Source organism: Bos mutus, chromosome 17, assembly GCF_027580195.1.
Source record: "Bos mutus isolate GX-2022 chromosome 17, NWIPB_WYAK_1.1, whole genome shotgun sequence".
Classification (NCBI taxonomy): Eukaryota; Metazoa; Chordata; class Mammalia; order Artiodactyla; family Bovidae; genus Bos; species Bos mutus.
The window spans coordinates 28015570-28040310 of record NC_091633.1 but is presented as its reverse complement, the minus strand read 5'-3'; the positions used below and the strand labels follow the sequence as shown (position 1 = coordinate 28040310).

Here is a 24741-nt window from a genome sequence, read left to right as displayed (position 1 = left end):
CATAGAATTGCAGATGGATATATATATATATAATTTTATTTTATTTATTTATTTATTTTGACTGTGCTGGGTCTTCATTGACTTCCCTGGTGGCTCAGACGGTAAAGCATCTGTCTACAATGCGGAAGACCTGGGTTCGATCCCTGGGTCAGGAAAATCCACTGGAGAAGGAAATGGCAATCCACTCCAGTACTATTGCCTGGAAAATCCCATGGACAGAGGAGCCTGGTAGGCTACAGTCTGTGGGGTCGCAAAGAGTCGGACATGACTGAGCGACTCCACTTTCATTCCCTTTCCTTGGGTCTTCACTGCTGCTTGGGCTTTTCTCTAGTTGCAGAGAGGGGCACTGCTCTGTGGTTGTGGTGCGCCGGCTTCTCACTGCAGTGTTTGTCTTGTTGTGGAGCAGGCTCTAGGGTGCACCAGCTTTAGTAGTTGTGGCTCATGGGCTCAGTAATTGTGGCTATCGGGCTCTAAACCACAGGCTCAGTAGTTGTGGTACAGGGGCCTAGTTGCTCTGCAGCATGTGGGATCTTACCTACCCGGGGTGGAACCCATGTCTCCTGTGTTGTCTGATGGATTTCTTACCACTGAGCTACCAGGAAAGCCCGTAGATAGATATTTTTTGAAAGCCCTTTTTTCCTTTGTGTGATTCTTTTTGGATAAGTTTCTGTTGTTATATCTTTAAGCTCACTGATCTTCTAGAGTTTTTATCTGCCATTAATCCCATCCAGTATATTTTTTATTTCAGACACAATAGTTTTCATCTCTAGAAGCTTGATTTGGGTCTCCTACATTTCTAGAGTCTGCTTAACATGTTCAGTCTTCCTTCTAGTTTTTTTTGACACATGAAATACAATTATAATAACTACAATTATAACTGTTCTAATGTTCTTTTCTGCTCATTATAATATCTATGTCAACTCTGATTTGTTTTCAACTGATAGATTCTTCTCATTTGTTGTGTTTCTCTGCTTCTTTGCCCACCTGGTGATACAGGACTGGATGACAGACATTAAGAACCTTGGCTTGTCTGTCGGCTACTTTTGCATTCCTGTAAATATTCTTGAGCTTTATGTTACTTGAAAACAGTTTGATCCTTTTGGGTATTTATTGAGATTTATAGTCAGAGCCAGAGCAATGTTTAGTCTAGGGCTCATTATTACCTCTGTTGAAGCAAGACTTCTGTGAGCACAGCCCCACAGGCCCCTATGTGTGAGGCTCTGACACTGGTGGGAGCAGGTACTCAAGGTTGGTGTGATTTTTCTCACACACGAGTGTGATCTGTGCTCTGCTAAGTGCTGGAGGACGAGCCACTGTACTCCCTGGGGTTCCCTCTGCAGCTCTCACCTGTCGTTCTCTCAACACTGGTCCCTGTTTCCCACTCCTGGTTACCTCAGATGTCTCCTTAGTATTATGTTTATCATCATTTTCCCTAGGAAGCTTGAGGGATAATGTGAATTCACCTTAAATTCATTTTATTTTATTTGTTTTTGAAATTTTATTTTATATTGGAGTGTAGCCAATTAATAATATTGTGATAGTTTCAGGTAGATAGCAAAGAGACTCAGCCATGCATATACATGTATCCATTCTCCCCCAAACTCCCCTCCCATGCAGGCTGCCATGTAACATTGAACAGAATTCCCTGTGCTATACAGTAGGTGCTGTTGGTTATCTATTTTAAATATAGTAGTGTGTACATGTCTCTCCCAGTCAAGCTCCCTAACTTCCCTTCTCCCAACTCTTACGCCCAGCAACCATAAGTTGGTTCTCTTAAGTCTGTGAGTCTGTCACTGTTTTGTAAATAAGTTCATTTACATCATTTCTTTTTAGATTCTGCATATAACGGATGTCATATGATATTTCTCCTTCTCTCACATATTTCACTCATCATGACAGTCTCTAGGTCCATTCATGTTACTGTAAATGGCGTTATTTCATTCTCTTTTTATGGTCGAGTAATATTCCGTTGTCTATATGTACCACATCTTTATCCATTCTTCTGTTGATGGACATTCAGGTTGCTTCCATGTCTTGGCTGTTGTAAACAGTGCTGCAGTGAACATTGGTTGCGTGTGTCCTTTAGAACCATGTTTTTCTCTGGCTATATGCCCAGGAGTGGGATTGCAGGGTTATATGGTAACTCCATTTTCAGTTTTTTAAGGAACCTCCATACTGTTCTCCATAGTGGCCACACCAATCATTTTCCCTAGAAAGCCTGAGGGATGATAAAATGTGAATCCACTTTAAATTCATTTTTAAATAAGTAGAGGGTGAACAGATAATAAAAAAAAGGAAAGTAGAGTAAAAGGGGAAGACTGTTGATTTCATTTAAGCGATTTCTGTCTTGCTTCTTTTTAGCATCCACTCTAAAGAGATCTTCCATTCTTTGACAATTTCCTTTTCTCGATGCTGGGAATTTCTTCTCTGGATGGATCCCTCTAATTATGGTGGAATCAAAGGAACTGTTCCATCTAGGATTCACTGTGGACAGGTAAGAGGTAACCAGTCTTGGAGAGCTGAGGTTGGAATCTGAAGCAACTTGAAGGGTCCACTTTGTCCCTTCCGTGCACACTTGATGGTCACAAGCCGAGTTCCACGCATGGTTCTGGGCCCCAGTCATGCAGCAGTAAACGTCATGAATTCTGTAAGGGAAAGGATCATGAACAAGCAGACAAGTAGATGTATATGGCAGCGTCGACAACAGTAAGGGCTCAGGGCAGACAAAGCTGGTAGGGGCAGAGAGGCCTGGGGCAGGAGCCAATGTGGATGAGGGGTCTAGGAGTCCTCCGAGGAGGTGATGGGACCGAGATGTGAAGCTGCCTTGAGTTATGGCACAGGCAGGGTCAGTGGTCACAGATGTGGACAAAGAGCTGGCTGGGACCAGGCCACTTGGGCCTGAGGGCTGTGATGGAGACTTGGCTTTTATTGATGGGGAGATTCTGAATGGGCAGGTGTCAGGGCCTGACTTCCACTTGGGTCCTGAGTGGACATTACTGCAGGATGTCAAGGTCTAAGTGGAGCTCAGTTAGTTAGTGTCGGCCCAGAGGAGGATGCAGGGCAAGGTAGAGTCAGGGAGAATGACTCAGGTGGGTATTGAAGTGGGTGTGGACAGGCCAGTGGGGTGATGCTTGGGACACAGGGGTGATGTCTGAGCATGTATGTTGTATGTGAGGGGGCTGCGCCTGGATGTGTGAACCCCAGTGGGCAGGGCAAGAGAGCAAGTGTGGGGAGAAGGGAGCCGTGCTTATCTGGGTCACGTGGTGTTTGCTGCCCCTATTGTTTGCTTAATGTGCACAGGTGGAGATGCAGGGGTCAGGTAGTGACTGTGCATCTTGGGTGGGGGGCATGAAACTTGGGGTCATCTGTGAGCCTGGCAGTTGGGGCTGGTGAGATCACCTGGAGGTAAGTATGAGTTGAGAGGACAGCTCCCCCAGGGCAGGTCCCCATGGAGGAAGCTACCAGTGGGTTGGGGAGCTGGGGGGGTGGGGCCTCAGGTGTCAGAAGGAGAGCACCCCCAGAAGGAAGTCGCCATCTGCCGAGAGCAGACCAGAAGCAAAGGCTGCCCTTGGTGCTGGAGTTGGGAGGCTCACTGAGACCACATGCAAGGGAAGGAAGTGCAGCCATGTCGACGAATAGGGGAAGGCAGGAGTAGTTGCTGCTCTTAATAAGGATGGTGGCTGTCAGAGTTCAGATGTTGAAATAAAGGTGCTCTATAGAAAGGGGACCTTAGTCGGAGGGTGGCAGGGGGTCGTCCACCAGAACTAGATCTTTGGTAGAACTGATAACTTATGATGTCAGATTCGTGGTCTCCAAAGATTTAGTTTCGGAACCAGGGACCAGGCTTGATCACTCAAGAGCTTTTGTGTAGTAGTTTTATTAAAGTGAAAAAGGGACAGAGAAAGCTTCTGACATAGACATCAGAAGGGGACAGAGAGTGCCCCCCCTCGCTAGTCTTAGCAAGGGAGCTATATACTTTATTACAGTAAAGGATCTTACCAGACCCACTCCCTCAATATAAGATAATAAGATTAGAACTAACAATAGAGAGGTCTTAGCAGACCCACTCCCACAACATATGTCTAAAGATAACAAGATTAGTCAGAAGGCTCTTGTTAAGGAGCAAGATGCATTGTTATATTGACTAAGACAAAGAGTGTAGAAAAAAATTGTTTGTCCTTTGCTCTTCCTTGAGAGCCCCAGACCCCTTTCTCCTTCTTGAGGGGCCTGGACTCCTTATCAACCTACCTAAGGATCAGTTCTCAGAACTGTGACCGTCCCAGGAAGAGATCCAGAATTCAACAAGAGAGGTGGTCACCCAGGAAGCACCCTTGATTCTTCCCTTCCTGAGAAGTGCGAATTGAATAATTTTAAAGTGAATCCTGTGAAACAGCAAATGAAAGTAACAGTCAGTGCCTTACTGAGAATGTACCAGGCACATTCTGTACATGACCTTGTTCTTGGAGCCGTCCTGCAGGAATCTTGGGCTTGGGGGCTGGAACGACTAGATGAACAGGACACAAGACAGACCCAGGCTCCACTGGGACACTCCCCACCGTGCGGTGGTGCTGTGGGCAGACATTACTGGGATTGTCTTTGTGTCAAAGCAGGACTCCCCAGAAGAGGGCAGAGCACAGCAGGGGGAACCTGAGGAGGAGGAGGACGAGGACGAGGAGGAGGAGGAGGAGGACGAGGGAGGCGCACAGGAACTGGATGTCGAGGACTTGCTGGAAAACAACTGGAACATCCTGCAGTTCCTGCCCCAGGCAGCCTCCTGCCAGAGCTACTTCCTCATGATCGTTTCAGGTGAGTGGTCCACACTCACCATCACATCTGAGTCATTCGGTGGGAATAATGTGGCCCTGGTGGGAGCCTGCCCAGCGTGCGTGCCCTGGGTGCATAGCACTGTGAGAGGCAGAAAGAAGACCCTCGGGCTCTGCCCAGGCCCCAGACCTCTCACAGAACCCCATGGTGAGGAAGGCTGCCCTGGGGCATCACGAAGGCTTCATAGTCCCACCCCCGAGGTTGTGCATGTACACTTACAGTGACTAAAGGAGATCCCATGTAGAGGAGTTTCAGTTCAGTTCATTCACTCAGTCGTGTCTGACTCTTTGCGACCCTATGAATCGCAGCACACCAGGCCTCCCTGTCCATCACCAACTCCCAGAGTTCACTCAGACTCACGTCCATCGAGTCAGTAATGCCATCCAGCCATCTCATCCTCTGCCGTCCCCTTCTCCTCCTGCCCCCAGTCCCTCCCAGCATCAGAGTCTTTTCCAGTGAGTCAACTCTTCGCATGAGGTGGCCAAAGTAGAGGAGTTTAGGTACTCCTAAATCAGCTGCCCCACTGGCTGGTCTCTCAGGCTTAACTTCTAGTGTGAGAAACCCCTATATTTTCATTTGGGGCTAAAGGCATTAGTGGTCATTATTAACACCACATGGTAAATCAACTATACTCCAATCAAAATTTAAAAAAAGAAATAAAAGTGTTTGCAAACCAAGTTATTTAGGTTGATGTGAAAAAGAAATGAGAAGTTAAGCACACATTGTAATTCAGAACTAATCAATAGAATAGAAGAGTTGATGAAGAGCATCATAAATTGTCAGCAGACATAGATACAGGTACATCTGTGTATATAGCGACAGAGGGAGTTCTGCTTATGATTATTTTATCCCCTGTCAATTTATATTTGAGTTCTTCACCTTCTCAAGTTCTCTTTTGGAACGAGTGGACCCGTGGAGTTTTTGGAGAAGTGTGTTGACCCCGAGAGGCAAGGTGAGCCCTCTTTTGCACCAGTTGGTGTGAAGGTTGGTGCTTGCTGCCTCAGCTGTGCAGCAGTCTCTAAGCGTGAACCTGGGCATCAGAGAGTGCCCTGATTGTTCCTGTTTGTCTAATTGACTCTGGCTCATCTCAGTGCAGCAAATAGAATCATCACCAATAACATTTCAGCCTTGTCTGGCTAGCTGCGGGACCAGCCACAGGGTACCTCCGGATTCTGGGATGTGTGAGGCGTCGCCGACTCTCGTGGCCTGAGCCTGCCCTCTCTCTGCAGCATACATCGTGGCCGTGTACCACAGCATGAAGGAAGAACTGAGGCGCAGCACCCCAGGGAGCACCCCCGTGAGGAGGAGGGGAGCCAGCCAGCTCTCCCAGGAGGCCCAGGGGGAGGCCGGAGCCCTTCCTGGTGAGCATCCTTGCTGTGTGAGGCCACCAGTGTGTGCTTCTCAGGGTCCCCATCTCCTTCCCTTGGTGTCCTTGCCGCCCTGTGAGGTAGCGAGCAGGCGCCATGTTGCTTCTCTCCCAGGAATGATCACCTTCTCACAAGATTATGTGGCAAATGAACTCACTCAGAACTTCTTCACCATCACTCAGAAGATTCAGAAGAAAGTCACAGGCTCTCGGAACTCTACTGAGCTCTCAGAAATGTTTCCTGTTCTCCCCGGTTCTCACCTGCTGCTCAATAACCCTGCTCTGGAGTTCATCAAATACGTGTGCAAGGTAAGGACACTCCCACTGATGGGTGTGCAAGTCACTCCTCTATTCCACAAACACCCACTGCATCCAGTCTGTGCAGTCGCTATGGGAAAGACCCCTGTCCTCACAGAGCTCACACTCCCCTGGAGGGCACAGGTGAGCTCAGAGAGCACAGGTGCCAAGAGGTGAGTTCAGGGCAGGGGCAGGTGAGAAAGGACCTCTAATGGGTCCTGGGCTGAGACCACAAGGACCGAGAGGGCCTGGCAGTGGGTGGATCTGACGGAAGAATGAAGTCTGGGCAGAGGGATACAGAGCCCCTGGGAGGAGGGGTGACGGGGCGATGCTGTGAAAGGTGAGCAGTGGGATAGCAGAGCCAGCTCGTGGGTCACATGAGGCCAGTGGGCCAGACCAGGAACTGGACAGGGCACCCACAGCATCCGGGCTGCTGTGGAACCTAAGAGGAGAGCTTGCTCGGACGCTGAATGCCTTCTGGGAAAGGTAGGCTGATTCAAACGAGGGATAATGTTACCAGATAAGGACCTGGCAGGCGTCCCCTTACAGAGCACTTTACTGTCCATTAAGTTACCTCCCAGCACTCTGTTTCACAGTGATCAAGTGACTTCTCATGGTGGTTAAGAAATGGCTTAATATAACACTTTAACTCCTTGGTAGACTTCAGAATTTTTAAGTTCTATTTTTATTAAAGTATAATTTACATACAGTGAAATTTACCATTTTTAGAGTGCATTTCATGGGGCAGCCAGTCATGTATTCACCACCACAGTCAGGATACAGAGTCGTACATCATTCTCCAAAGTTCCCCACCCCTGGTACATGCTGATCTGTCTGTTTCTATGTTTGTTTTTTATTTTTAAAATTTTATGTATTATGGCTGTGTTGGGTCTTCGTTGCTCTTTGGGTTTTCTGTAGTTGAGGTGAGCAGGGGCTATTCTTCATTGTGGTGCAAAGGCTTCTCTTTATGGCAGCTTCTCTTGTTGTAGAACATAGGCTCTAGAGCACACAGGCTTCAGTACTTGTGGCCCGAAGGCTCAGTTGTTGTAGCTCCTGGGCTCTAGAGCACAGGCTCAGTAGTTGTGGCTCATGGGCTTACTGCTCTTCAGCCTGTGGGATCTTCCCGGATCAGGGATTGAACCCGTGTCTACTACATTGGCAGGCAGATTCTTTACCACTGAGCTACCAAGGAAGCCCCCATGTCCCTATGTTTATTTACTTTAAAAATTTTTCTCTGTGAAGTGCAGTTGTTTGTGTTTTCACATATGGATATGTGAACTGGCCACCAACAGCAAAGTACAGAACGTTCTCCACCCCTGAGAGTTTTTCCATTTGCTTCCCCTTGGGACTCAGCCTCTCCTCTCGCCTGCATCCCTGGAACCACCAATCTGTCTTCTGTCCCTGCGTTGAAACCTCTTCCAGAATGTCATACGAGTGGAGTGGTTGGTCACGTAGCCTTTTAGGTCTGATTTCCTTCACTGAGCAAAACGCACTTGGGGTTCTTCCATGTTGTTGCTTGTTCCTTTCCATTGCTGACCAGTGCTCCACTGTATGGGAGGACCACAGCTTCCCGATTAAAGGACATTCAGATTGTTTGCGCTTATGGGTGACTGCCAATAAAGCCACTATAAACATTCTCATATAGGTTTTTGTGTGAACATAAGTTTCATTTCTCTCAAGTAAAAACCCAGCAGAGGAATTTCTGGGTCATATCGTGTTTTGTAAAGTGGCTGTTTTGCATTCTCATCGGTGGTGAGTGACTATAGTCCAACTGCTCCACACCCCGCTGGAACTTTAATTGTTAATTTTCAAGGTTTTATCTGTCCAAATAGATGTGTAGTGGTATATCATCATGTTTTTAACTTGCATTTCCCTAATACTACTTGGACTTCCCTGTTAGCTCAGTTGGTAAAGAATCTGCCTGCAATGCAGGAGACCCTGGTTCGATTCCTGGGTCAGGAAGATCTGCTGCAGAAGGGATAGGCTACCCACTCCAGTATTCTTGGGCTTCCCTTGTGGCTCAGCTGGTAAAGGATCCACCCGCAATGTGGGAAACCTGGGTTCGATACCTGGGTTGGGAAGACCCCCTGGAGAAGGGAGAGGCTACCCACTCCAGTATTCTGGCCTGGAGAATTCATGGACCATGCGGTCACAAAGAGTCGGACATGACTGAATCACTTTTACTTTGCATAATACTAATGATGTGGAGATTTTATTCATGTGTTTGTTTGCTCTTTGTCTTTGGTGAAATGTTCAGATCTTTTGCCCATTATTAAGAACTTTTTTTTTTTTTTTTAATAATTTTTATTGGAGTATAGTTGATTTACAATATTGTGTTAGTTTCAGGTGTACAGCAAAGTGAGTCAGTTATTGGGTTATTATTCTTATTGTTGAGTTTTGAGAGTTCTTAATATATTCTGGATATAAGTCCTTTGTCAAATGTGTGATTTCCAAATATTTCTTCCCAGACTTTGCCTTGCCTTTTCAAAATTTCCTTGACAGTATTTTTCAATGAGCAATGGATCTTAGTTTTGATCTAATCGTTCACTTTTTAAGGGTTGAGCTTTTGATGTCATATATAAGAAATCTTTGTTTTAACCAAAGTCACAAAGCTTGTCACTTATGTTTTCTTCTAGAATTTTTATAGTTTTAGGTTTTATATTTAGTCAGTCCATTTTGAGTTAATTTTTGTACAATGTGTATGTTATAAATTGAAGCTTCCCTAGTGGCTCAGTCAATAAAGGGTCTGCCTATAATGCAGGAGACCTGTGTTCAACTCCTGAGTTGGGAAGATCCCCTGGAGAAGGTAATAGCAACCCTCTCCAGTATTCTTGCCTGGAGAAATCCCATGGACTGAGGAGCCTGGCAGGCTATAGTCCATGTGGTCTCAAAGAGTTACTCACGACTGAGTGCCTAACACTTTCATATTTGTGCATAAGCATATCCAGTTATTCCAGCACCATTTGTTAAAAAATTCGCCTTTCTCCATTTAATTATGTTTGTGCTTTTTTCAAAGCTTAACTGGCTGTGTATGTATATGGATCTGTTTCTGGGTTTACATGTCTGTCTCTTCTAAAACACCACACTGTCTTAATTTCTGTAACTTTATCAATAAGTTTTGAAACCAGGTAGTGTGAATGCTTTATCTTTAATCTTTTTTTCAAATTATTTTGACTTAATTTGCCTTTACTTACGAATTTCAAATCAGTATATCAGTTTCCGTTTAAAAAAAAAATCCTCTGTAGACTGTTGAAGGGACACCCTGAAGCAGGTTGAGAAGGTTCCTTGGTGCCTTGATAATGGTCATTTCCTGAGAGTAAGTTTGTTTTTCGGCCGCATCTTGCGGCATGTGGTACTTAGTTCCCCGACCAGGGATCCAGTCTGTGCCCCCTGCAGTGGAAGCAGAGTCTTTTTCTTTTTTATGGATTTTTAAAAATTTATTTGCTTTTTAATTGAAGGATAATTGCTCTACAGAATTTTGTTATTTTCTGTCAAGCCTCAACATGAATCAGCCATAGGTATATATATGTCCCCTCCATCTTGAACTTCCTTCCCATCTCCCTCCTCATCCTTCCCCTCTAGGTTGATACAGAGCCCCTGTTTGAGTTCCCTGAGCCGTACAGCAAATTCCCATTGGCTATCTATTTTACATATGGTAATATAAGTTTCCATGTTACTCTCTCCATACATCTTACCCTCTCCTCCCCTCTCCAGTTGTCCATAAGTCTGTTCTCTGTGTCTTTCTTCATTGCTGCCCTGCAGAGAAATTCTTTGGAACCATCTTTTTAGATCCATATATAGGCGTTAGTATACAATATTTATCTTTCTCTTTCTAACTTACTTCACTCTGTATAATAGGCTCTAGGTTCATCCACCTCATTAGAACTGACACAAATGTGTTCCTTTTTATGGCTGAGTAACATTCCACTGTGTATTTGTACCACAACTTCTTTATCCATTCATCTGTTGATGGACATCTAGGTTGCTTCCATGTTCTAGCTATTGTAAATAGTGCTACGATTGGGGTACATGTGTCTTTTTCAATTTTGATTTCCTCAGGGTGTATGCCTAGGAGTGGGATTGCTGGGTCATATGGTGGTTTTATTCCTAGATTTTTTTAAGGAATCTCCATACTGTCTTCCATAGTGGCTGTATCAATTTATATTCCTACCAGCAGTGCAAGAGAGTTCCCTTTTCTCCATACCCTCTCCAGCATTTATTGTTTGTAGACTTTTTGATGATGGCCATTCTAACCAGTGTGAGGTGATATCTCATTGTAGTTTTGATTTGCATTCTCTAATAATGAGTGATGTTGAGCATCTTTCCATGTGTTTGTTAGCCATCTGTATGTCTTCTTTAGAGAAATGTCTATTTAGGTCTTTTCCCCACTTTTTGATTGGGTTGTTTGTTTTTCTGGCATTGAGTTCTATAAGCTGCTTGTATATTTTGGAAATTAATCCTTTGTCAGCTGTTTCATTTGCTGTTTTCTCTCATTCGGAGGGCTCTTTTCGCCTTGTTTATAGTTTCCTTTGCTGTGCAAAAGCTTTTAATTAGGTTCCCCTTGTTTACTTTTGTTTTTATTTCCATTACTCTAGGAGGTGGGTCATAGAGGATCCTACTTTGATTTATGTCATTGAGTATTTTGCCTGTGTTTTCCTCTAAGAGTTTTATAGTTTCTGCTCTTATATGTAGGTCTTTAATCCATTTTGAGTTTACCTTTGTGGAAGAGGTGGCAAGAATACACAGAAGAACTGTACAAAAAAGATCTTCACAACCCAGATAATCACTATGGTGTGATCACTGACCTAGAGCCAGACATCCTGGAATGTGAAGTCAAGTGGGCCTTAGAAAGCATCACTATGAACAAAGCTAGTGGAGGTGATGGAATTCCAGTTGAGCTATTCCAAATCCTGAAGATGATGCTGTGAAAGTGCTACACTCAATATGCCAGCAAATTTGGAAAACTCAGCAGTGGCCACAGGACTGGAAAAGGTCAGTTTTCATTCCAATCTCAAAGAAAGGCAATGCCAAAGAATGCTCAAACTACCACACAATTGCACTCATTTCACACGCTAGTAAAGTAATGCTCAAAATTCTCCAAGCCAGGCTTCAGCAATATGTGAACCGTGAACTCTCTGATGTTCAAGCTGGTTTTAGAAAAGGCAGAGGAACCAGAGATCAAATTGCCAACATCTGCTGGATCATGGGAAAAGCAAGAGAGTTCCAGAAAAGCATCTATTTCTGCTTTATTGACTATGCCAAAGCCTTTGACTGTGTGGATCACAATAAACTGTGGAAAATTCTGAAAGAGATGGGAATACCAGACCACCGGATCTGCCTCTTGAGAAATTTGTATGCAGGTCAGGAAGCAACAGTTAGAACTGGACATGGAACAACAGACTAGTTCCAAATAGGAAAAGGAGTTCATCAAGGCTGTATATTGTCACCCTGCTTATTTAACTTATATGCAGAGTACATCATGAGAAACGCTGGACTGGAAGAAGCACAAGCTGGAATCAAGATTGCCGGGAGAAATCTCAATAACCTCAGATATGCAGATGACACCACCCTTATGGCAGAAAGTGAAGAGGAACTCAAAAGCCTCTTGATGAAGGTGAAAGTGGAGAGTGAAAAAGTTGGCTTAAAGCTCAACATTCAGAAAACGAAGATCATGGCATCCGGTCCCATCACTTCATGGGAAATAGATGGGGAAACAGTGGAAACAGTGTTAGACTTTATTTTTCTGGGCTCCAAAATCACTACAGATGGTGATTGCAGCCATGAAATTAAAAGACGCTTACTTCTTGGAAGGAAAGTTATGACCAACCTAGATAGCATATTCAAAAGCAGAGACATTACTTTGCCAACAAAGGTTCGTCTAGTCAAGGCTATATTTTTTCCTGTGGTCATGTATGCATGTGAGAGTTGGACTGTGAAGAAGGCTGAGCGCCGAAGAATTGATGCTTTTGAACTGTGGTGTTGGAGAAGACTCTTGAGAGTCTTGGACTCTCAAGGAGTCCTTGGACTGCAAGGAGATCCAACCAGTCCAGCCCTGGGATTTCTTTGGAAGGAATGATGCTAAAGCTGAAACTCCAGTACTTTGGCCACCTCATGCAAAGAGTTGACTCATTGGAAAAGACTCTGATGCTGGGAGGGATTGGGGGCAGGAGGAGAAGGGGACGACAGAGGATGAGATGGCTGGATGGCATCACTGACTTGATGGATGTGGGTCTCAGTGAACTCCGGGAGTTGGTGATGGACAGGGAGGCCTGGCATGCTGCGATTCATGGGGTCACAAAGAGTCGGACACGACTGAGCGACTGATCTGATCTGATCTGATGGTGTTAGAAAGTGTTTTAATTTCATTCTTTTACATGCAGCTGTCCAGTTTTCGTAGCACCACTTATTGAAGAGGCTATCTTTGCCTCATTGTATATTCTTGCCTCCTTTGTCAAAAATAAGGTACCCAGAGGGGCATGGGTTTATTTTAGGGCTTCCTATTTTGTTCCATTGGTCTATATTTCTGTTTTTGGAACCACAAGAGTCTTAACCACTGGATCCCCAAAGAAGTCCCATCCTGAGAGTTTTAATCAAGGATGGTTGTTGAATTTTGTTTAGGACTTTTTCTCCCTCAGTTGAAATAATCATATTGGCTTTTATTCGTTAGTCTGTTGATATGGTGAATTGCACTGATTTTCTAGTGTTGATCCAGCCTTGCATTCTGGGGGTAAATCCCACTTGGTCAAAATATCAGTGGGCTCAATTTGCCCTTATTTTGTTGAGGATATTTGAGTCTGTGCACATAACAGTCACTAGTTACCTTACACAGTCTTTGACTGGTGTTGGTACCTAGGTGATGCTGGCCTTCAAATGAAGTTAGAAGTGTTCTCCCTCTTGTGTTTTCTGGAAGATACTATGTATAGAACAGTATCACTTCTTCTTTCATGTTTGGTAAATTCACTTTCATCTTTTTAATCTCTTAATTAAGTCCAGTGTTCTCTCTATGTAAGGGATATGTGTAATGTATATATATTTTAAACAATACTTCCCAATAGGCCACCCTTCTTCATTGTAAATGTACTTTCAAATTCACCCACTTTGCTTCACATTGACCATAAACACTCCCCTCAGAGATGTGTTTTCTAAGTGGTGTTTGGTTCTGTGTTCTTAGCGTTGTGCTAGGACAGGAGCTTTAGGGCTGGGAGAGGCCTGGGGAAGATGTTGGTCCTGTCCTCTCATTTACAGACAGGAAGCTTGATGACTCCTATGGCTCTGCCAGCACCACGGTGGGAACCAGACTTCCCATGTCCACACTGCAGGCTGTAACACACATGTGTGCTACAGGGACTTTTCTGGGCTGGCCTGGAAATCCCTCCACCATGGAAGGTTGAAGTCAGCCCCTTTGCATTTGAGATGGTAAAGCTCTGGTGAACTTGGGGCTGCTCGTCATTGAGGAAGAAAGAGTCCCTAAGGGTGACAGGTAGAGCATGCTTTGGTATGTCCCAGACACCCTGAGGCCTGGGGACAGCGCCTCCATGCCTGTGACCCTAACTTGGGGAATCACTGATGGGCAGGAGGCACTTCTTACCTTTGATGCTTCTAACAGGAAAAGGAAGAGCTGAGATGCTTCTGAGAAACTGTAGCTTAAAGAACTGGCTGCGGGGTTTTCTGGTCCAGACAGCCACAGGGAGGGCTGGGAGCCGTCCCTGACATGGGCTCTATTCTCCGCAGGTCCTGTCTCTGGACACCAACATCACAAACCAGGTGAACAAGCTAACCCGAGACCTGCTGCGCCTGGTAGACGTAGGCGAGTTCTCAGAGGAGGCCCAGTTCCGAGACCCCTGCCGTTCCTACGTGCTCCCTGAGGTCATCTGCCACAACTGTAACTTCTGCCGGGACCTGGACCTGTGCAAAGACCCCTCCTTCTCTCAGGTGGGCCGACTCCCTCAGGCCCCTTGCTGGTCCAGTCAGAATATCCAGGCTTCAGCGGGTCAGGGATTCCTGCAGGGCCCCCAACCAACTCTGATGTGAATTAGAAACAAGCACCCTTTTTCAGGCCACTCAGCTGCCACATGCCAGAACCTTGTCCTGGTAATCACATGGGTGATGACAGTGGAGACATGAGTGTGCCCTGGAGCTGTGAGCGTGGTGGCACACTTCTTGAGAATCCCTCCATCCCTTCTCAGCACTGGGGACCAAGGAAGGTGACCTGTCCCTTTGCCTGTCTGTCCAGGATGGGACCGTGCTGCCTCAGTGGCTCTGCTCCAACTGTCAGGTTGCCTACGACTCATCAGTCATTGAGATGGCCCTGGTGGAAGCCCTACAGAAGAAGCTGATGGCCTTTACCCTGCAGGACCTGGTGAGCAGCGGGCCTAGTGCTGGGTCTGCAACCAGTCTGACCACCCCTCCAGTAGGTGGAGGCCTCATCAGTAAGCAGTTTGCACCCATAGGAGCTCTCATCTCCTATGTGAGAGGTGTGAGAGCTCTCACACCTCTTATGTGTGTGCAAGTCTCAAGTTGTAGCCTGATCCTCCAAGGTGATACCTCCTGGGTCAGGCCTCGTCCACGGGCCCAGCTGACTCTTTCTTATAGCATCTGTTGGGCACCTATAGGGGCCGATTGCTGGCTTCATGGACCTTTATTCTAGTAGAGGGAGACGGACAGTAAACAAGACAAGAAAGTAACGGGCAGAGTAAAGACCTGACAGGCAGTGTGTGTGTGAAAGAGGGAAGCTTTCAGCCTTCGATGGGGGAGTGAAGACCCAAGGGAGGTGTTGGGGTTCAGGCAGGGAACAGCTGGTGCCTGGTGTGATGGATAGGGGACCGCAGACCCAGAGTCAAAGGGAGGTGTCCACAGGGAGGGTGTTGGGAAGCAGTTGGCATGTTTGGATAAAGCCCATATCAAGTCTCAGATTTTATTTGTAATTGTGAAAAGCCTGTCCGGTGCCAAGTGACTGGCCGGCTCTGGCCTGGGGCGGGGAGGCTCTGACGGGGGCCGCTTCTCCTTGCAGGTCTGCCTGAAGTGCCGGGGTGTGAAGGAGACCAACATGGCCGTGTACTGCAGCTGTGCAGGGGGCTTCTCCCTCACCATCCACACTAAGGTGGGGGCTCCCATGGACAGCCGCCCCTACTGCCCACCCCTCTCCTCCCTCTCCCACCCCGGGCCATTTGTCGTCTCTGAGCCTTGGCCTTGCCTCCCTGTGCCTCCTCTGGGACTAGGTCTCACTATGACTGGTCATTTCTGTAGGTCTTCATGGAACAGATCAGAATCTTCCAGAACATCGCCCAGCACTATGGCATGTCATACCTCAAGGAGACCCTGGATTGGTTGCAGCTTCAGAACCCCCAAGTGGGCCATTAGCAGTCTGGGCAGTGTCCCTGTTCTCTGCTCCCATGTCCCACACCCAAGACGGGCACCCAGGAGGGCGGCCCTCGGGGAGCAGGTCACACAGCCCAGAAGCGTGAACCAGTCAGAGCAAGAATTGACTTCACTTCCCGGCTCTGGGGTTCCCTGCCTCAAGCAGGGCAGCCCTCTTTAGGCCCAGGAAGCGTTTCCAGCGAGGGGGTCCCAGGGCTGGTTTCTCACTGGATGAACACACTCTGCTGCTGCTGCAGGGCCCTTCCTGCAGCCTCAGCCCTTGCTGCCCCCTCCTTTGCTGACCTGGGGTGCCCTCGGAGGTCCTCTGTTTGAGCTGAGACTCTGAAGAGGGCTGGAAGCCAGACCCAGGGCGAAGGGGCGCCTGAGCGGAGTGCGCAGCCCCGGCTTCCAGGAGTAGTGCTGTCCTACACTCTGCGCTGGCAGCTTGTGGGCTGTGTGCCAGGGATCCTGGCTGAACCCGCGGTCACCTGGGCGTCTCTCATACACTGAGCTCAGGGGCTTGGGCTTCTCTGACCCTCACTCAGGGTCAGAGTGAGGTCTGCTGGGTTGTTTGTGTATGGCGCAGTCACCTCGTCAACAGCAGCGAGACTGGGCTGGGGGCAGGAAGGCTGAGTAGGGGGCGGGACTCAGACTGGGGCTCAGCCACAGAGGGGCCCAGCACCTCTCCCTCTGCACCTGCTGTGAGGGGACCACCGCAGCAGGAGGCCTGGGGCCCCAGGGGGATGAGGTACACCGTTATCACAGACTCTGACATCATATTCAGCACCTGGATTCTCAAAAAGTATTTCTTCATGTGCGACACAAGGTTCTTTGCTTCAGCTCTGAGCGGTGGGGGAAGAGGACGGAGAAAAGGGCAACAGAAATGCTATCAGGATGGAGGCCACTGTGTTCTTGCCTCAGCCTTGAGTCAGTCCGAGACCTCTGACCCCAAGGGCCTGTCCAGCCTCTGACTGCCTGAGGCAAAGAGGGTCCTTGGCCTGTGCCGCCTTTAAAAGGTGACACCACCAGTGTGTTCAGCACCCTGTTGCTTCACAGAGATGTGGACTGTGCTGTTTTCCCCTCCAGGACGGAGCTGGGTTGGAGAGTCTGCCTGCCAGCAGCCCAGGGAACCCTCTGCTGAGCAGGAGTTGCTCCCTGTGTTCCTCCAGCAACCTCAGAACATAAGACTGCCTGCCTGCACCTCATTTTTAACTAAATGCGACTGAAAGCAGAAGAAAATCAGTCAGATTGGCAAGGCAGCAAGCACATTAAATGTAAATCATAAACTCAGAAACCCAAACAGGTGGGCAGTGGAAGTCGCACTGTTGGCTCTGGAGCCTGGTTTAGATCTGTCCCTGTTACCTAATTTACACTTTGACTTCTACATTTCCTAGAGTCTTTACTGTGTGTGTGTGTGTGCTCGCGCCTGGGTCTCTGGAACGAAGGAGGAAAAAAGACTTAGTAACTGACGTCTGTCCGGCTAGGTTTGTCGGCTGGGTACTGCTGTTGCCCACTGGCACGTCCAGGTCCAGTGACTGCAGGAAACTTGACTCTGCTTGGAAGGTGATGGCGCCCGGCAGCCCCCAGATGGAGATCAAATCAAATTAGGGCTGGGTGGGGGAGGAGGACTAACCAGTCTTCCTGGAAATGGAGCCAGACAAGTCCCAGGGGAGCACCGAGCAGTGAGGAGCTGGGGCTGTGTGGCTCACCCCCTCCCTGCAGCAGGGCAGGGGCACCACAGCTCCCAATGGTTCCCTCAGAGGCCAGCTTTGGGGCTGGGGGTATTTGGGGGTGGTGGAGGTCCCAGGGTCACTCTCATGGTGGGGGATGGGAAACCTGAGCCCCTGGCCCGAATTCTTGAGCTACAGCCCAACCCCAACTGGAAAAGCCAGTTTCTCTAAAACTAGAGCTGGAACTCTGAGCATGTGAGTGGCCCATGGAGCTGACATCACAGGCACAGGAGGATCTGCAGGGGTGAGGGGGGCTTCTTGGGGGGGTTGCTGGGTCCAGTGAGTGGTGCTGGTCCAGTCAGCAGGTGGGAAGACCAGCTCTGACCTTGGTTGTGACAGGGTCACAGGTGAAACAATCTGTGGGAGGCACTGTGCCTCCTCAGACCTGTGCACTGGTCATTGCCATTGCTGAGAAAACTGAAACCGCCATCTGGCCAAGCTGTGTCAGAGCTGCTGAGTGGAGTGACCATTGTAGCATCCAAGGACATAACCAGATTATCCATAGGCCTGATCCGGCTGGTGCCGGCTGTTCCAACCTCGCCCTGCTGCTGTGTCCGCTCCTGTTCCCCAGGACCCAGTTCCTTCCCTGGCCCCCATCCCCATGTTAAATAGAGCCTCGGGTTCTGGGTGGGCATTTTGGTGTCAGCCTAAGCTTTTGTTTTCCTTGGGAACAGTCCTCATTGCCCGCCTCCTGGCTTTCTTCCTCCTCTAGACACCACCCTTTTCCCCTATTTTGAGGTTTGGGGTCTGGGATGATGCCTACAGGAAGCTGAAGGACAGGTGTTGGGATGCACTCAGCCTGTGTCCCCCACCACTGATCCACCCGTGAGACCTGGTTGTAACCTGACTGGATTTGGGGGCAGCAGGTGCACCCACACACTGCCCAGGCTGGCTAGGGGAGATGAGGACCCAGCACACCCACCGCCCACCACGTGCAGAGACCTGCCATGCTGTGTTTGTCAAGAGCCTCAAGCTGCTTCTCCCCCAAAGATGAGGCTAGAAGGTTCTGGTCACAGTTTTATTGCACAGTGGATGTGTGATTTCTTAGCTGTGAGGCAAGCAGAAGGTCTGGGTGAGTGGGCAGGAGCAAAAAGCCTGGGAGGAAGGCAGCTAGGGAGGAGGTGGGGACTTGCCCCTACAGTTGGGGATAAGATGGAGCAGGAGTCGTCGTCCCATTCATGTCACCCCATGGTCTAGCTGCATGGGAAGCCTTTGGCTGCTGGTTTTGCTGAGGTGTATGGGCAGGGCCCATGTCCATGGTCCCAGCTGTGCTGCCCTTGAGAGCCAGGGGCTGTGCTGGGGCCTCAGATGTCAGGGGTCCCTGACACGCCCGAGGCCTTAAGTGCAGTGTGGCAGAAGGTGGAAGTAGGCTCAGAGCTGGGCCAAACCTCGGGCGTCTGTGAGCACGCAGTCCTGTTGGGAAGGCTCGGAGGCACAAAGCCCTGGTCCTGCACTCCGCTCGGGAGCATCCACCATCTGCTCAGATGGGGCAGAGGTGGGGCAAGGCCATGGAGGTGGGACAGCCCAGGCCTGGCTCTGCCCCTCACCCTGCAGTTGGCCAGCCTGGCCTGGGTCTGGAGAGCAGGGATAGGGTTGGGGAGGGGCCTGGCCCAAGACAAGGGCCAGGGTCACAGGCCAGCTGCCTGAGGAGTGCCTTGGAGTACACACCTTGTCAAATTTCTTATGGCTGTAGACCTTGTTTTTGTTCATGAATGTTAGCAAGATCCAGTCGCACAGGAAGGAGCCCTGAGGCCAGCAAGACAGATGCATGAGGGCCTGGCACCTGCCCCCCATCTCGCCCCGGCACACACCCATCCCCAACCTTAGTGTGCTTTTCTTACCACCCCAATGGAGGTCAGCGCTGTGGCCAGGTTAATGATGGTGGGAATCAAGCTGAACTTCCCAGCCTGGGGGCAAAGGCACTACCTTAGACAGTCAGGAGTGGGGCCCAAGGGAGGTGTGGGGTGTGGTAAGGGAGACCAAGACTGGGTCGGCCGGATCCCATGTAAGCAGGGTGGGCTGGCCTACCTGTCCGTGCACGATGACATCAATGCGGATCCCATAGGCTTTGATGAGTGTGCGGGTAATGCTGCCATTTATTTTGTAATACTTGGCGAACCTAGGGCAGAATGACCCAGAAGCACGTCAGTACCTGGGATGGGATGACCCGGGTGCAAGAGCGCTGGGAAGCATGACAGCGGGGTGCGCCCATTGCCCAATGGGGTGGCTCCAAGACCATCAACTACTGGCGTCCCTGGGCCTTGGGGCACCTGCCCTGTTGGTTCTTGGACCTCCATAGCCAGTGCAGACAAGGAGCCAGCATCCGAAGGCCAAGATACCTGAAGTTGTAGCCAGATGAGGCTGGGATGTGCTTGGGGTCCAGCCTCCGGAAGGAGTATTTGGGGTTGCACTCTGACGCTGAAAGGTCCAGGTCACAGTCCCAGTTGATAATGACCCCAATGACACCACCCTGCCCAGAAGTGGACACAGAGATGGGTCAGGACGGGCTCACAGGGGACTTTCAACAACCCTGGGGTCCTACTGAGGTTGCCCATGGGGTGCATATTCTGGGCACCCTAGGCAGCTCAGGGCAGCTCACTGGGGAAGGGGGCTTATTGAGTGCCCTGCTTCCAAGGCACAAGGGGTGCCAGCAGCCAACTGTGACCAGAAGTCAATAATTTAGCAGCAGCCACACACCCAGATGGGTCAGCTGATCTTGTTTCTCTTTCCTCTACCCGAGCAGGGCCGGGGCTGGCCAAAACTGAAAAGGAACTGCGCTGTAACGAGACCCTTTGTATGCAGGTGACAGCCAGCACCTGGCCAGACAATTGTCCTGCACGCTCTCGGGCACCCTCACCGTGTGTGCCAGCTCCGTGAAGTTTTCCCCTGCCTGCTCCACGATGTAGCCCAGCTTGAAAATGGGGCAGTAGAGGTCAGAGACTTCATGGAATGTGCAGTGCTTCAGGTAGCCACCCTTCCGGTTCTCGATGTTGCCCCTAAGGACAAGGCCCACTGGCATCAGATGCTGAGAAGCCATGCACCCCCAAACAACACATTCCAAGAGGCAACTCCCACCCCAGCCCACCCCTTGTCACCACACCCTAATGGCTCTTACTTGGAGAACTGGAATTTGGGGTAGTGGATGCTGTTCTTGATGAGGATGGTGAAATTGGGGGCCATCGTACCGAGAAATTGGCTGAGGAGGCAGACTGGGCGTGTTTAGTCTCCCCTTCCACAGCCTCTCCCAGCCTCCCAGCTGCTTTGTCCTTCCCTTCCCCCTCCCCCAACGCATCCCGACTCCCCCGGTCAGTGAGGAGAAAGGAGCGAAGAAGTTTGGTCCCAGGTGGGTGGGGTCACCGGGCGCGCACACCTGACTGAGGCCCCGTCTTCCACCGGGCACCAGCCCGACACCTCGCAGGTCTTGGAGGACCCGTGGTAATAAGGTACGCAGCGCCCGGTCCGCAGGCCTGCGGGCAGATGCGCGCTCAGGTGGCGAGGGGCGCGGCCCGCCCCCACCCCCAGCTGGCGCACACTGACCGTTTCCCAGCATGTCCAGCTGCCCAGCCACACAGTCCTCGTCCGAGTCGCAGGTGGCGTTGCTGACCCTCATACTCTAGGGAGGAGACCGCTTGCTCAGGAGCCGGACAGGCGCAGCTGACCAGGCAGGGCCCCTCCCATCCCAGCTCTGCTTTCGACGCAGCCTCACCTCGGCGCATGTTCCGAGGGTCTGGAAGGGGGTGACCTCAATCCTGGTGATGATGCTGAACACGCTGCCTCCCTGGGCTCAGAAAGAAGGGACGGTCGGCCGGCGGGGCAGCTCGGCCACCGATCAGTCCTACCCTCGTGGTGCGCGGGGTGCAGGGCGGGGCTCGGGTTGCGCACCTCTGGTGGTTTCACGTACTCCTCCACGTCCCACACTTTGTGTTCTGACAAGGTGATGCCCTTGACCTTGGTGATGACGGAGCTCTCCGGGCCCGTTTCGCTGTCCTGGTAGCTCTTCTGCACGATGAACACGTACCTGTGCGGACGGGCAGGGCCGATTCTCGGGACGATCCTGGGACAGGACTGGGACGTCTCCCACGCCGAATGAGCTCGACTCCGGCGGGAACGAGGCTGCGTCACCGCCTCTCGAGGGCTGGGTAGGCTTTGCGGGGGCCCGAGAAGCCAGCCCGGCGGTCGCCCGCGTTCTCCATCTCCTGCGATCCGTTCTCCCTGCTCATAGCCCAGAGCTGCCCCTCCAACCTGGGACTTCCGAGCATCCTTGGCCGCGAGCACTCCCCACCCTCGTGAACCCGCCAGACATCCCCTCCCGCCGGACGCCCTACGCGCCCCCTCCCCGCGCCCGGCCCCGTGCGCACCCACCACACGAAGTAGAGCAGGATGAGCAGCTGCACCGCGCGGTACACGATGCCCAAGCGCCGGTTCTTCACCACGATCACCTTGGGCGTCTCGTAGTCCCAGAACGCGGACCAGCAGCTCTGGGCCAGGCGTCGGGCCGCAACCGCCCCCGTGGGGGGCTTGGGCTCGGCGGCCGCCATGGCCCGGAGCTCGATAGGGCTGGGAGCAAGGGCTGGGGGGCTCCCGCGCGCCGCCTCCTGGGCGTGGCCTCGCGCGCCCCGCCCTATCCCGCCTCTCCCTTCCCCAGATCAGTCCCGAGCAGCCGGGGCGCGGGGCGGAGACGCCCAGCGCACCTGGCAGGTGTCACCAGGTAGGACCCCGAGCCGGCAGAGCCCGGGTCGTGGCAGCCCTCAGACCCAGCCCGCTCAGACAGGGCGTGGAGACGGACCAAGCCCTCGCGTCCCTCGGAGATCAGACACTTAAGACGCGGGAGGAAGACGCCCGAGCACGGCCCGCCTCCTCGGCTTCTCCACTGGTGTCGAATGTGCAGCGCGCATTAAGCCCGAATAGCAATTTCTTTAAAAATAAATATATGTATATCCCCAATGTTATTGAGATACAATTGGCATGTGAAGTAGAGTTTAAGGTGTACAAGGAGATGATTTCCCAAGGGCAACCCTTGATTCGCGCCCGCGGTTCTCCGCAGCTCGGCAAAGACACCCCTGCCTCCAGGGTTCACATAAAAATGTGGATTTCTTTCTTTCCCCAGTCTTCTTGCTTTTATCTACAGACACACCTCAGCGCTGTTCGGTTCTAGCCTCTTCCTCCACCCAAGCGCCCAGCCTCGTTTCTCACATGGATTTCGGCAATAACTTGACACTCCAGGTTTCTATCCATTTCCGACTCTGTTGTGCTTTGTTTTTGTTTTTACTTTTTGTATCTCTACCCTCACTTCATTGGAGAAGGCAATGGCACCCCACTCCAGTACTCTTGCCTGGAAAATCCCATGGATGGAGGAGCCTAGTAGGCTGCAGTCCATGGGGTCGCTAAGAATCAGACACGACTGAGCGACTTCACTTTCACTTTTCACTTTCATGCATTGGAGAAGGATATGGCAACCCACTCCAGTGTTCTTGCCTGGAGAATCCCAGGGACGGGGAAGCCTGGTGGGCTGCCGTCTATGGGGTCGCACAGAGTCGGACACGACTGAAGTGACTTAGCAGCAGCAACTCTCACTTCATTAGTTTGGATCAAATCTCAGATATCATAGTGTTTCACAAATGAATAATGTCACGTTTGAGATGAAATGCACGCAGCATTCAATTAACTGTTTTAATGAACAATTTGTTGAAATTTAGTCCATTCACAATAGTTTGCAACTACCATCATCTACATCTAAAACATTTTCATCATCACCAAATAAAACCCATGCTTAACAAGAACTTCCTATTCCCCTATCCTCCCACATACTGGCAACCACCAATATACCTTGTCTCTCTATGATTTACTTGTTTTGGATATTTCAAGTAATGGACTCAGAATCTTTGCCTTTTTTGTGTCTGACTTCTTTCATTAGCATGATGATTTCAAAGTCCATCTGGGTTGTAGCATGTGCCAGCACTCCATTCCCTTTTATTGCAAAATAATATTGTATTGTATGGGTATTCCACAATTTATCTATTCACCCAATAGAGGTTTGAGTTTTTGTATTTTATATTTTGTCTAGTGTGACTAGTGCTGCTATGAACATCTATGTACAAGTATTTGAACACCTACATTTAATTCTTTGTCATATATACCTAGGAGTGGAATTTCTTTTTTCATGGTAATTCTGTTCCGTATTTAACTTTTTTAAAGAACCACCAAAATGTCTCCCAAACAGCTGGGCCATTTTACATTCCAGTTAGCAATATACAAGGATTCCAATTTCTGCACATTCTTGTAAACACTTGTTATTTTCCACTCACTTTGAATTGCCATCCTACTGGGTGAAATTATATAATTTATTTGGATTAATGTCTGTTCAAGTCCCTTGCCCATTTTTCAATTGGATTGCCTTTTCATTATTCAGTTGTAAGAATTCTTTATGTATTCTGGATAGTAGACCCCTATCAGATATATGATTTTCAAATATTTTCTCCCATTATTAATTGTCTTTTCACTTTATTGGTGATGACCTTTGATGTACAAAAGTCTTTAATTTTGATTAAGCCCAATTTATCCTTTTTTGTTTTTTTTTTTTTGTTTCTTTTGCTTTTGAAGTCATTTCTAAGAATCCATTACCAAATACAAGGTCGTGAAATTTTGCCCCTCTTTTCTTCTAAGAGTTTTGTGATTTTAGACATTATATTTAGGTTACTGATCCATTTTGAGTTAACTTTTGCATACGATGTGAGGTAGGGGCTCCAACTTCATTCTTCTGCATGTGAATATCCGGTTGTTCCTGCACCAATTGTTAAAGAAACTATTCTTTACCTACTGAGAGTCTAGCACCTGTGTGGAAAATCAATTGTCTCTGTCATAGACAACTGATTGAAGACAGGAGGACTGAAGACAACAGTTGAAGGCAGGAAGAGAAGGGGATGACAGAGAATGAGATGCTTGGATGGCATCACTGACTCAATGGACATGAGTTTGAGCAAGCTCGGGGAGTTGGTGATGGACAGGGAATACTGGCATGCTGCAGTCCATGGGATTACAGAGAGTCGGACATGACTGAGCAACTGAACTGAACTGATAGGCATAGAGTTTATTTCTGGTCTTTCTGTCTATTCTATTCCATTGTTCTATCTGTATGTCCTTATGCCAGCACCACATTGTTTTGATAAC

General features: G+C 49.4%; 2 protein-coding genes across 3 annotated transcripts in view; one reads left to right on the top strand and one right to left on the bottom strand.

Moving 5' to 3' along the window:
- Positions 1-17223, top strand: part of POLE (DNA polymerase epsilon, catalytic subunit) — a 62290-nt gene extending 45067 nt beyond the window's left edge. The window contains exons 42-49 of one of the 2 annotated variants that reach the window (XM_070386361.1): positions 2362-2494; positions 4611-4806; positions 6054-6185; positions 6306-6499; positions 14219-14419; positions 14721-14846; positions 15498-15587; positions 15734-17223. In XM_070386361.1, coding sequence (XP_070242462.1) covers positions 2362-2494; positions 4611-4806; positions 6054-6185; positions 6306-6499; positions 14219-14419; positions 14721-14846; positions 15498-15587; positions 15734-15847 — 1186 coding nt within the window. In that variant the 3' untranslated portion in view covers positions 15848-17223. Of the gene's footprint in view, positions 1-2361; positions 2495-4607; positions 4807-6053; positions 6186-6305; positions 6500-14218; positions 14420-14720; positions 14847-15497; positions 15588-15733 lie in introns of both variants that reach the window. The other variant, XM_005891205.2, reaches the window with a different exon arrangement.
- A 1361-nt stretch (positions 17224-18584) lies between these two features.
- P2RX2 (purinergic receptor P2X 2) lies at positions 18585-22112 on the bottom strand. The gene is made up of 11 exons (XM_070385602.1): positions 21937-22112; positions 21457-21592; positions 21281-21352; positions 21112-21187; positions 20945-21041; positions 20690-20770; positions 20432-20570; positions 19914-20044; positions 19603-19693; positions 19416-19481; positions 18585-19320 (listed from the first exon to the last, which is right to left on the bottom strand). The coding sequence occupies exons 1-11, from the start codon at positions 22110-22112 to the stop codon at positions 18946-18948; spliced, it is 1440 nt and encodes a 479-aa protein (XP_070241703.1). The 3' UTR covers positions 18585-18945.
- Between the last annotated feature and the right edge of the window lie 2629 nt (positions 22113-24741).

Bases quoted from the DNA above. Each gene is read 5' to 3' on its own strand.
- P2RX2 (XM_070385602.1), bottom strand. From the start codon at position 22,112: ATGGCGGCCGCCGAGCCCAAGCCCCCCACGGGGGCGGTTGCGGCCCGA. The intron at 19,482-19,602 runs GTAGGCCAGCCC...CTTTGCCCCCAG, and splicing joins ATGTCATCGTGCACGGACAG to GCTGGGAAGTTCAGCTTGAT. The intron at 19,321-19,415 runs GTAAGAAAAGCA...TGCTGGCCTCAG, and splicing joins CGCTGACCTCCATTGGGGTG to GGCTCCTTCCTGTGCGACTG.